We start from the raw sequence: 13,025 nt of genomic DNA, 5'->3' as shown, positions 1-13,025 counted from the left end.
TGTTTGTCGTGCTTCCGAGGCGGGGGACTACCCAATTTTTTTTTAATTTGATTTTTACAGCTACAGCCGCTAGAGGACCCCAAGATTTTTTAAGTTTCGTAATACAAAATAAATCGATTTCTTCATACTTTTTCAATTTCCCGATTTTTGATTTCTTGACTATTTGATTATTCGATTTCCCGAATTACGCGATTTAGTTTTGCTTTGTCTTGATTATGCCAACGTGGTTGGCGATACGCGTCGGTAAATATTTTGTAATTTTTTAATCTTATTTAATGTTTCAAATTTTAGTTTTTTCAAGTTGTCGATTTTTTATTTTTCGATTTCTAGATTTTTCGATTTTTCGATTTCTTGATTTTTGGATGTTTCAATTTTTTCATTCTTCAGTTTTTCAATTTTTCGATTTTTCGGCGTTCCAAATTTCGGATTTTTCAATTTGCAGACTTCAATTTTTCGATTTTTCGATTTCTGGACTTTTCAATTTCTCGATTTTTTATTCCATTTCTCGATTTAACCATTTTTCGATATTTTAGTTTTTTGATTTAACGTTTTTTTTTACTTTTCTTCGAATTTTCGACTTTTTTTTCCATTTTTTGACTTTTCGATGTTTTAAACTCAAATTTTTAATTTGTTCGGGTCCTCAGTTTTTCGAATTTTCGACTTTTCAACTTCTTGATTTTTCAGTTTCCAGATTTTTCGTTATCTCGGTTTTTCTGGATTTTTAAATTTTTCGATTCATTAGTTTTCCGGTTTTTCAATTTTTAGATTGGTCGATTTTTCGATTTCCCGATTTCTCAGTTTTTTTTTTAATTTTCGGATTTTCGATTTCTTGATTTTTCGATTTTTCTATTTTCGATTTTTCAATGTTTCGATTTTTCAGTTTTTTCCAATTTTTCATACTTCGAGTTTTCATGTTTCAAATTGTTGATTTTTCAATACATATTTGATTCCTCAACTTTTCGATCATTCGATATTCCGAGTTTTTCATTTCTCGATATTTTGATTTTCCAGTTTTTCATTTTTCGAATTTTCAAATTCCTCAGTTTATCGATTTTTTGATTTTTCAATTACTCGATTTTTCGACTTTCCGATCTTTCGAGTGTTCTATTTTTAATTCTTCGATTTTCCGATTTTTTAGTTTTCCGACTTTTCGATTTCTCGAATTTTCAATTTTTCTTAGATTTTTCGATTTATACAGTTTTCATCTACTCGACCTATCGATTTCTCAGTTTTTCGATGTTAGTTCTATGATTTGTCAATATTTCGATTATTCAATTTTTCGTCTTTTTGGTTTGCCGAATTTTCAAACTTTCAGTTTTTCGATTTTTACATGTTTTGATTTTTCGATGTTTAAAATTCAAATTTTTCAACTGTTCGATTCCTCAGTTTTTCGATTTTTCGACTTTTCAACTTGCCGATTTTTCAATTTTTCGATTTTTCGATCTTTTAATTCTTCAATTCCTTAGTTTTTCGATTTTTCAATTTTTTGATTGCTTGATTTTGCGATTTCTCGATGTTGATTGTTGATTTTTCAATTTTTCGATTCCTTAGGTTTTTTGATTTTTCAACTTTTTGATACTCCGATTTGAATTTTTTCGTTTTTCGACTTCTCTATTTTTCGATTTTTCGATTTGCCGATTTCTTGAGATTTCTCAACTTTTCCAATTTTCGATTACTTGATTTTGCAACTTTTCCACCTTTCGATTTTTCGACTTTCAAGTATTGGATTTCTCCATTTTTCGATCTTCGGATATTTCAAATATATAATGTTTCAATTTTTCGATGTTTCAATTCAGAATTTTTCAGTTTTTCGATTTTTTGTTAACTTGATTTTGGGACTTTTGGGTTTTTTACAATTCATCGAATCTTCGATTTTTTAATTTGTACATTTTTCGACTTTTCGATTACTTAAATTGTTGATTTTTCAATTTTTCGATATTTCAGTTTTACAGTTTTCGATTTTTCGACTTATTGATGTTTCAATATTTCAATTTCTCATTTGTCGATTTTTCGACTTTTCGATTTTACAATTTTGTGACTCTTCTAGGTATATTTCAAATTTTGGATATTTCAATTTCTCTATTATTCAATTTAACGATTCTTCAGATTCTCATTTTTTCAATTTTTCCATTTCTCGATTTCTATATTTTTTAGTTTTTTGATTTTGTAATTTCCTGATTTTTCGACTCTTCGATTTTTAGACTTTTCATTTAATTTTTCGATTTATAGATTTCACAATTTTTCGATTTCTCTATTTTTCAATTTTACGATTTCTTGAATTTTCGACTTTTCCTTTCAGTTTACATATTTCAAAAACAAAACACCAGAATACCTCGAGATTCTTTCAATCTCGATTTATCCAGTTTTCAATTATTCGACTTTTAGATTTCTCAATTTTTCTATGTTAGTTTTGCAATTTTTTTATTTTTGACTCTTCTATTTTTTGATTCGTCAATTTTTCAATTTTTCACATTTCAATTTCTCGATTTCCCATTTTTTCCAATTTTCGATTTGATAAATTTTTCGATTTTTCCAAATTTTCGATTTTACGATTTTGCAGTTTCGCTATTTCCAGATTTTTCAATTTTTCAAGTTTTCGCCTTTTCGATTTTTTGACGTCGCGAATTTTCAAATTTTCATTTTTTTCACTTTTCGATGTTTTAAATTTAAATTTTTCAATTTTTCGGTTACTTAGTTTTTTGATTTTTAGATTTTTCAATTTTTAGAGTCTTGATTATTTCAAATTTTCGTTTTTCAGTTTGCAGATTTTTCAATTTTTCGACTCTTTAGTTTTTCGATTTTTCAAATTTTTCGACTTTTCAATTCTTAGGATTTCCATATTTTATTTTTTGACTTTTAGATTTTTCAAATTATTTTACGATTTACCGATTATTCGATTTTTCGATTTTTTAATTTTAAATTTCTCAATTTTTCGATGTTTTAGATTCTAGATTTTTTACTTGTTGGAGTTCTGATTATCTCGAATTTTCATTTTTTCAATTTTTCGTTTCCTGTTTTCGATTTCTCGATTTTTCAATGTTTAGGATTTTTCGATTTTTCAATTTTTCAGTTCGTAGACTTTTCGCTTTTTCAACTCTTTCGCGTTTCTTCAAATTTTTCGAATTTTCAATTCCTCATGATTTGATTTTCCAGTTTTTCGATTTCCCGATTTCTATTTTTTCAGTTCTCCGGTTTCTCGATTTTTCGACTTTTAGATTTTTTATTCCAGTTTACGATTTACCGATTATTCGATTTTTCAATTTCTTGAATTTTGGATTTTCCAATTTTTTGATGTTTCAATTTTGAATTTCTCCCTTTTTCGACTTTATGCCTTTTTCAATTTCCGGAATTTTCGATTTTTTAATTTATACTACATTTTTCGACTTTTCGATGATTCAAGTTGTTGACTTTTCAATTTTTCGATAATTAAAGTTTTACAGTTTTTTGATTTTTCGATTTTTTGATTTTCGACTTTTACATCTTGTCGATTTTTATGTTTTTCAATTTTTCAATTTATCGAATTTTGGATTTTTCAGTTTTCGATTTTTCTATTTTACGACTTTTCGATATTTCAAATTTTCGTTGTTTCAATTTTTCGATTCTTCAGATTGCCACTTTTTCAATTTTTCAATTTTTTCGATTCCTCAGTTTCCTACTTTTCGATTTTTCGACTCCTGAAATTTTGAAATTTGCTATTTTTCAGCTCGTAAATTTGATTGAAAAATCAAATCATGAAGAACTGATTTTTCAAATTTTCGATTTTTCGATTTCCCCGTTTCTGTTTTTTCAGTTTTCCGATTTTTCGACTTTAAAATTTTTCATTCCATTTTACGATTTACCAATTTTGTTTTTTGTTTATACTTTTTTCGACTTTTCGATAATTCAAACTGTTGATTTTTCAATTTTTCGATATTCGAGTTTCACAGTTTTTGATTTTTCGATTTTTTAATGTTCAATGTTTCAATTTCTCAGTTTGTAGATTTTTCGACTTTTTGATTTTGCTATTTTTCGACTCTTCCATATTTCAAATTTTCGATATTACAATTTTTCGATTGCGCAGATTACCACTTATTCAATTTTTCCATTTCTATATTTTTCAGTTTTTCGATTTTTCATTCAATTTTTCGATTTTCCAATTTTTCAAATTCCCAATTTTAAAATTTTTCAATTTCTTGATTTTTCGATTCTTCAAGTTCTCGATTTTTCGACTTTTCAGTTTTTCAGTTTTTCAATTTTTCAAGTTTTCGACTTTTCCATTTTTCGATTTTTTGAGATCGTGAATTTTCAATTTGTCCGTTTGATTTTTCCATTTTTTGATTTTCCATTTGTTCGTTTCTCAGTTTTTCGATTTTTCGACTTCTCAAATTCTCGATTTTTCAATTTCCGAATTTTTCAAGATTTCGGTTTTTCGATTTTTCCAACTTCTCGATTTTTCAGTTTTTCGAATCTTCAGATTTCACTTTTTTAACTTTTGATTTCTCGATTTCTATATTTGCCAGTTTTTCGATATTACAACTTTTCAATTTCTCAATTTTTAGATTTCTTAATTCCTTGATTTTTCGATTCTTCTTTCAATTTTTGGACTTCCATTTTTTTTCCAAATTTTCGGTTATTCAAGTTCTCGATTTTTCGACTTTTCATGTTCTCCATTTCCATATTTTTCAATTTTTCAAGTTTTCGACTTCCCGATTTTTCGATTTTTTGAGATCGCAAATTTTCAATTTTTCAGTTTTTCTATTTTTCCATTTTTGACTGTTCGATGTTCTAAATTAAAATTTTTCAATTGTTCGATTATTCAATTTCTCGATTTTTCAATTTTTGGATTGCTCGATTTTTCGATTTCTCGATTTTTCAGATTATATAATGGGGGGGGGGGGATATGGTGTACCTAGACAAGTCTTAGTTCTCGGAACCGGAATCAATAATTATCAATTAATTATATGAGCTTTAAGTGATTTAAAAATTAGGAGCTTGTGAAATGTAATTGATAATTCATTCATGTTTTTATTCATTATTTTGTTCATTAATTAATAAAGCCAACGTTAAAATTTCTATCCTTTTCCACCTAAGTCTTTACCTCCTCTATCCTTCCCCAGCATTCACACCTCAGTGCGCTGATTACGTATCCGCTATTATCCAACAGAACAAGTTTACAATTTCTTCGCCAGAAAAAATCAGCAAGGTTATCCAATTATACTTCCGCCGCCCACACCACCATCTTCGCACCAAACCCATAAATAAACCCATCAAAATCGTGTCGTCTCCCCATCCATTCCCCATCCCAGCACCCGCGAACTGCCCACCGACCCATGGACTCAGTCAAACAACGCAATCTTTGCAAACCGCACGCCTTTCTTCACTCCTCCAGCACCCATTCAAGACCAAGAAATGAAAACTCTCCTCGCTCTGATCTTCATAACCGGTGAGTTTTCTTCGCTTTTCTCCAATTTTCCAATTCCTCCAACTCGCTTCAGGTTGCTCCTGCCAGTTCAAGTGTCCAGACAGGACGGGCTTTTTCCCGGATCCGGTCCAATGTGACCTTTACTACGTCTGCTCTAAGGGCGAGTTCGAGGAGAAACTGTGCCCAGATGGGCTGGTTTTCGACGCCAGGGACCCCAATCACGAGAGGTGCGATATCCCAGCGAACGTGGATTGCGATGAGCGAACCGAATTACGTAAGTGACATTTGCATGGGTTGGTTTTGATTTTGATGGGTTATGTAAGGGAAGATGGGCTTTCTTCTTTTTTTGTGGAGAAAAAGCGGTTTGGATGACCTTTATGGTTGATGGGTTTTTTTGAAGATGGGTGCCGTGGGAACTTATTGATTGGTTAATGGTTACGTCATGTGGGTTGAAGTGAGGGTGTTCTCAATTGCGGGATTTTGAAAGTAGTTTGGTCAAAAATTGTGACGAGTGCTAGATTTTTAATTATCACTACTGTCATTACATTTTTTATTAACTATAACTGGAAAATTCTTAGCTATGATTTAGCTGTTATTTTTCAGAGGAACCCCAACCCAGCCCCGGGTGCCCCCGCGCCAATGGTTATTACCGCCACTCCGATCCCCTAGCTTGTGATAAATTCTTTAACTGCGTCAATGGGGTACCCCACGAACTCCCCTGTCCCCCCGGCCTCATCTACGACGACACCTCCAGCACGTGCGCGTGGGCCGACAACAGTAAAAGACAAGACTGCAAAAAAGCTAAACGAGGTTTGCAAAAATAACTAACTAATAAAACTCTTAACTAATTAAAAACCATCCATAAGCGCCAATTTTTCACCAGTGAGTTAATTTTTATCCACTGAAGAGAAAAATACAAGCTAAACGTAACCATCTAACTAATAAAAACTCCTAACTAATAGTTACGTTTTTTACAGACAAGCTAGATGATGGTTTTTCGTGTCCCGAAGAAGAGACTTTGGGTCCCAATGGTCGCAAGTTACCCCACCCCACTTTCGCCCATCCGGAAGACTGCAGCAAATTCTACATCTGTAGAAACGGGGTAATGCCCCAAAAGGGGTCGTGTACCAAGGGGTTGGTCTACAACGAAGAGACTTTTTCGTGTGACGACCCCAAAGATGTCCCTGGATGGTAACTTTGGTCCGATTTTAAATCGTTAATTATTTCTTTGTTGTTACAGTGAGGACTTCTACGAAAAGGCAGAGAAGTCGAAGACGAAGAAAGCTTGAAGAATGAAGTAGTTTTAATTTTTTTTACATTGTGTGTATTTTTTTTATTTTGTATTAGCGAACAAAGTGTGACCTGCTTTTTGCAGCACGCTGTACGCCAATTTCTTTTTTAGGAATGTATTCAAATGAAAAAAAAAAGACAAGTTATCAAACAACTTTCTCGTTTTAATTCTAGTCTGATAATTCACATTTCACATTTTAGCACCTTTTTATGTTAATGTTATTTATTATTTATCATTATTGTTGTTTTATTAACTAGCCTTCAAATGGTAGTTGTATGAAATTTAATTAATGGGTGACATTTTGGTACCGGTTTGGCAACCGGTTCCAAATTTGAGCCGAATTAATTCGCGTTTTATTTTTCGGTGGATAATTTGAGGTGCGAAATTTTAAGCTAAATTGGTAGCTATAATTGGGTAAATAAGTAACTAATAGGTCTTAAAAGTTATCGTTCTTAACTATAATTAGATTTATTAACGTCTGGAATTTCGATTTTTTCATTTCTCGACTTTTCGACTCTTTGGTTGTCCGATTTATGATTTTTTTTTGACTTTTCAATTTTTTATTTTCTCAATTTTTCGGTTATTCGAATTTTCGGTTTTTCGATTGTTACATTTTTCACTTTTCCGTCTTTTCGACTTTTCGATTTCTTAGTTTTTTATTGGTATTTTCGGACTTTCCAATTTTTGATTTTTCGATTTTTTGATTTTTCAGTTTTTCTCTTTTGCGATTTTTCGATTTCTTGACTTTGTGATTTTACAATTTTGAGAAAAAGAATCGAAGAATCGAAAAATCCAAAAGTCGAAAATTTGAAAAATTTGAAAATCGAAAAATCGAAAATTTGGAAAATTCAAAATTCTAAAAATTGAAAAATTTGAAAAGTCGAAATTTTAGAAATCGAAAAATCGGTAAAAGTGGGACAGTTGAAATAATTCGAAAATTTAGAACCAGGGTAATTGAAAAATCAAAAAGTCGAAAAATTGAGAAAATAGAAAATCGAAAAACTTGAAGCTTGAAATATCGAAAAACCGAGAAGTTGGAACATCAAAAAATCGAATAAATCAAAATATGGATAGAAAAGTCGAAAAACTAAGAAATCCGAAACTGGGAAATTGAAAAATTGAAAAATTAGGAAAATGTTGAAAAGTCGAAAAAACCAAATAACTCGAAAAATTGAAATATAAAAAAATCCAAAATTTGGAAAATTGAGAAATCTAAAAATTAAAACCTATGAAAAACCGAAAATGGGTAAAAATCGAACAGTTGGGAAATTGAAAAATTGAAAAATTCAAAACTGAAAACTGGAAAAATCGAGAAATTAAAATAATCAGAGTCGAAAAGCCGACAAATCAAGAAATCGAAAATTTACAAATTGAGAACTTGAAAAATAGAGAAATTAAAAATTGAGAACTTTAAAACTTGAAATATCGAAAAACTGAGACGTTGAAAAATCAAAAAATCGATATAGAAAAGTTGAAAAATCGGAAAGTCGAAAATGTGAAAAATCCAAAACTGAGAAATCCAAAAATTTCTCAGAGAATTGAAAAATCAAGATATACATTGAAAAAACGAAAAAATGAAAATATCGGAAAACTGAAAAATCGAAAATTTGTTGAATAATCGCAAAACTGTGAAATCAAAAATTCGAAAAATCGAAAATTGAAAAATCCAGAGATCTAAAAGTCGAAAAATAGAAAAGTCGGAAATTCAAAAAATCGAGGAATTCAAAGTATCGAATTCGTAAAACCCGAAGGTCGAAAAATTCAAACATCCGAAACTGAGAAATTAAAAAATCAAAATATCGGGAAATCAAAATATTGAAGAAACGAAAATTTAAATATATAATCGAAAAATTAGGAAATCGAAAAATTGATAAATTGAAAAAGCGAAAAGTCAGAAATCAGAAAATAATAATAAATAAATTGAAAAACTTGAAAATTCAGAAAATCAAGGAAATCAAAATATCAATCAAAAAATTGAAAAATGCAAAACCGAGATATCGGAAAATCGAAAAATTGAGAAATTAAAATATTGAAAAGACGAAAAATCGAAAAACTGAAAAATCGGAAAGTCGAAAAATTGAAAAATCCAAAACTGAGAAATCGAACAATCAAAAATTTGAAAAATCAAGATATTGGAAAGTTGAAGAAACGAATAATCGAAACATTGAAGAATCAAAAATTTGGTTTATCGAAAAATTGTGAAATCGAAATATTTACGTCGTAAAACGGGAAAGTCGAAAAATTAAAACATTCAAAACTGAGAAATCGAAAAATCAATATATTTAATAGTCGAAAAATTGAAAAATCAAAAAATTGAACTATCGAAAATTTGAAAAGTCAAAAAATCAAGAAATCGAAAATTCAGAAATTAGAAAATTGAAAAACTGAAAATTCTAAAAGTAAAAAATCGAGAAATCTATAAAGGTCGAAACACCGAAAAGTCGAAAAATCAGAAAATCAAGGAAATCAAAATAGCAGTCAAAAAACCAGAGACACAAAAATTGAAAAATTCGAAACCAAGAAATCTGAAACTTGGAAATCGAAAAATCCAAAAAATTAATAAATCAAAAAGTTGAAAAGTCAAAAAATTGGTAAATTAAAATGTTGAAAATTCGAAAAACCGAAAAATTGAAATATAGAAATCGAAAATTTGGAAAATTGAAAAATCTAAAATTGAAGAAATCAAAATATAAAGAAGTCGAAAAATCGGAAAGTCGAAAATTTGAAAAATCCAAAACTGAGAAATCGAACAATAAAAAACTTGAAAAATCAAGATACTGAAAAGTCGAAGAACTGAAAAATCGAAAAATTGAAGAATCGAAAATTTGAATAATCGAAAAGTCGAAAAATCAAGGAATCAAAAATTCAGAAATGAGAAAATTGAAAAACCGAAAAATCAAAAATCGAGAAATCTAAAAGTTGAAACATCGAAAAGTCGAAAGATCAGAAAATCGGGGAAATCAAAATATCAGTTCAAAAACTGGGGGCCCAAAAATTAAAAAAATCAAAACCGTGAAATCGAAACATCGAAAAATTGAAAAATCCAAAACCGAGAAATAAAAATACTGAAAAGCCAAAAAACGAAATACTCGAAAAACTCAAAAATCCGAAACTGGGAAACCGAAAAATGGAAAAATTAAAAAGTGGAAATGTTGAAAATTTGAAAAACCGATAGTCGCAAAATTGAAATATAGAAATTGAAAATTCGGAAACTGGAAAAATCGAGAAATCGAAAATTTAGAAATTGGGAACTTGAAAAATCGAAAAGTCGAAAAATCAAAAATCGGGAAACGGAGGTCGAAAAATTGAGAAATTAAAAAAACTAGAAAATCAAAATTTCAGTGAAGAAAATAACTCGAAAAATTAAAATATTCGAAACCTAAAAATTGGAAAATCAGAACATTGGGAAGTCGAATAAGTCGAAAATGTAAAAAAATTGGGAAATCAAAATACTGACAGCCGAAAAACGGAAAATGGTGAAAAGTCGAAAATTTGATAAAGTTGAAAAATGGGAAATATAAAATTCGGAAAGTTGGGAAATCAAGAAATCCAAAAATTCAGAAATTGGGAAAAACCGAAAAATCTAAAAGTCGAAAAGCTGAAAAATACAAAACTGAAATGTGAAAAGAAAAATTGCAATTCAGAAATCGGCAAAGTGAAAAAATCGAAAAGTGGAAAAATCAAAAATTGAGAAATCGAAAAAGCGGAATCGAAACATTGAAAAATCAAAGTATCTATTAAAAAAATCTAACTGAAAAATAAAAAGCACCAGTTTGAAAATAACAAAATCCAAAAATCAAAAATCGTGAACAGAAAAATTGTAAAATCGAAAAATTAAAATAATCTAATCTTAAAATATGCATCTAAAAAGCAAAAATTGAAAAATCGAAGAATTGTTAAATCGAAACATTGAAAAATCAAAAAGTCTAAAAATTGAGAAATCAAAAATCGAAAAATAATAATAATTAAAACTGAAATACAAAAAAAAAATTGAGACATTGAAAATCTAAAAATTAATTGAAAAGTAAAAACTATTATTTATTTATGAACTTGGTAATTACGTGTTAACTGGTTCAAAATAGGTGCGTTTTTATGGTTATACCTTACGTAACTGTCATTGTACCATTTATTTAGTTATCAAACCGTCTCGCTAAACCTCCCATTGTTTAAAAATTTGTCCCACGGATTTTATTATCTGTTTTGAAATTTTTGGGCTACCCTCATGTTTAAAATGAACCATTTATAGTTATAGAATTATAGCTATTTTTTTTATTTTCCTTTTGTGTTTAAATGGTTTCAAGCTCACTTTTTTGTGGCAAACCGCTCAATATTGCCGCTCGGTTCTCCCGAGCTAATGACCTCGAAAGACTTAAAAGTACCCAAGTATGAAACAACTTAACAGTTTTAAGTAACTTTCACTGCTCTGGTTCACATATTACACAATAACTAAATTACTGCGTACAATAACGACTAAAACAAATAGTACGGAAGTAGCCAACACCCTATATATGGTACCACTAAATACAGTTAGTGCACGTCTGGAGGAAGTACAGTCTAAGCAAAATCCCGTGACCTTGACAAGGTACTACTATTATATGTCTGCAAAACCAAAAAAAAAAAAGATAGCGTGGCCCAATTAGTTCTTATTGTCTCATTAATATATCACCAACCCGAGCGAAATACCACGAGTGAGTGGTACTATGTGCAGCACAAACCACACATTTTTGTAGTATAGAAAGTGTTGTTGGTGCGACTTGGCCGCTGTTAGTACCAGTTATCAAGGATAAGGCAACATGAGAGTATTTCTGCTGGTTACTCTTTCCGTCCTCTCGACAGGTAAGTACCATATTGTGGTTTTTTTGGAAAAATTGTGGAACATCTTTCGGTACTGTTCTACATTTTCGAGTACTATTCGAGTGAAAGTGATCCGATTAGTGTCACACTTTAAACTAACACACATTCTTCAAGTTTTTAGATAATACGCATACTAGATTTTTCAATTTTGGCAAACTGACTAACCTATGACATTTCTATTCATGTACACGCGTCTGAATTATTACGCGAACGCTTCCGCACCTCCATTGCAAACAGTACCAGAAAGTACGACCTACTTGACATTCCTCAAGTTTACTTTTATGGTTTTGTTAAAACCGCTGTTTAATTACCATAAATAATTGCTTCTCCGTAGGTAGTACTTTCGTTTAGAAACGAAAATCTGTAAAAATTTGCATGTTCGAGAAGTTTCTAGTGGTCGTTCCACATCTGGCCGCGTTTTTGCGCCAGAATATGGAATTTGGTAGTACCGTTCCACTACAATTGTGATTTCAGTCAACGCTGGAGTCCTGCTCCAAGATGCCCCCAGCTGCCCGGAGCAACACGGAGTCCAAGCGTACGCCCACCCCGAGTCCTGCAACCTGTTCTTCTTGTGTACCAATGGTACTCTCACGGTGGAACAGTGCGAAAATGGCCTACTCTTCGACGGGAAAGGAGCTGCGCACCACCACTGCAACTACCACTGGGCCGTGGACTGCGGAAATCGCAAAGCTGACCGTAATTTTTTAGTACCACGATATTCTTGTCGTGGTGACAATAAGATAAAACAATAAATCTAACTTTCTTTTTTAAGTGACCCCGATCAGTAGCCCTGGTTGCGAGTACCAATTCGGAATATACCCGGAGAGTGAGGCTTGCAGTACCAACTACATCAAGTGTGCCCACGGAGAACCTTTGCCCCAGCAATGCGAGCCTGGATTGGTCTACGACGACCGTATCCACGGGTGCAACTGGCCAGATCTCCTTCTGGAGGTGTGCAATCCGGAAGGTACTACTTTCTTATTTATGGACGGATTTTTGTCAAATTTTGAGGGTGTTTGTTTCAGCTGTGGTGGGTTTCAAGTGTCCCACCAAGGTCCCGTCTAATACCCCCGCCGCCAAGTTCTGGCCCTACCCCAGGTTCGCCGTCCCCGGAGACTGCAGCCGCCTCATCACGTGTGTCAACGGATTCCCGCGTCTGATTTCCTGCGGTGACGGAAAAGCCTTCGACCAGAACTCTCTCACCTGTGAAGAACCAGAACTGGTTCCACACTGTGCCAACCACCTTAGAAAATAAGTTTCAACAATAAAAAAAAATTTTATTTGTCTTTTTCATCCTCTTGTTTCGGAATTTAATTTACTCTGTTGGTTCTTGATGTTTGTACATATGGTTTTAATAAATTAAAACTGGAATTTTTACTGGTTTAGTTTTAATCACAGAAGTACGAAACCTGGATTGATTTTCCCATAAACATGAAACGACTAGAGATGGCTGTTTATTTAATCAGTGATAACTGATAA

The 13,025-nt window shown here is 31.4% G+C and overlaps 2 protein-coding genes across 2 annotated transcripts; both read left to right on the top strand.

Moving 5' to 3' along the window:
- Positions 1–5,287: 5,287 nt before the first annotated feature.
- LOC135125397 (protein obstructor-E-like) lies at positions 5,288–6,845 on the top strand. Its single transcript, XM_064050968.1, has 5 exons — positions 5,288–5,422; positions 5,475–5,675; positions 6,005–6,211; positions 6,379–6,592; positions 6,642–6,845. The coding sequence occupies exons 1-5, from the start codon at positions 5,389–5,391 to the stop codon at positions 6,688–6,690; spliced, it is 705 nt and encodes a 234-aa protein (XP_063907038.1). The 5' UTR covers positions 5,288–5,388; the 3' UTR covers positions 6,691–6,845.
- A 4,550-nt stretch (positions 6,846–11,395) lies between these two features.
- On the top strand, positions 11,396–12,923 carry LOC135124883 (protein obstructor-E). The gene is made up of 4 exons (XM_064050105.1): positions 11,396–11,528; positions 12,021–12,242; positions 12,319–12,513; positions 12,572–12,923. Exons 1-4 carry the CDS (start codon positions 11,486–11,488, stop codon positions 12,799–12,801), a joined length of 690 nt encoding a protein of 229 aa, XP_063906175.1. The 5' UTR covers positions 11,396–11,485; the 3' UTR covers positions 12,802–12,923.
- Positions 12,924–13,025: the final 102 nt, after the last annotated feature.

Source organism: Zophobas morio, unplaced genomic scaffold (assembly GCF_036711695.1).
Source record: "Zophobas morio isolate AGI-343-1 ecotype UQ-CSIRO unplaced genomic scaffold, CSIRO_AGI_Zmor_V1 ptg000008l, whole genome shotgun sequence".
In the NCBI taxonomy this organism is placed as follows: Eukaryota; Metazoa; Arthropoda; class Insecta; order Coleoptera; family Tenebrionidae; genus Zophobas; species Zophobas morio.
The sequence above is the reverse complement of the archived record's forward strand: the minus strand, read 5'-3'. Positions and strand labels throughout refer to the sequence as shown.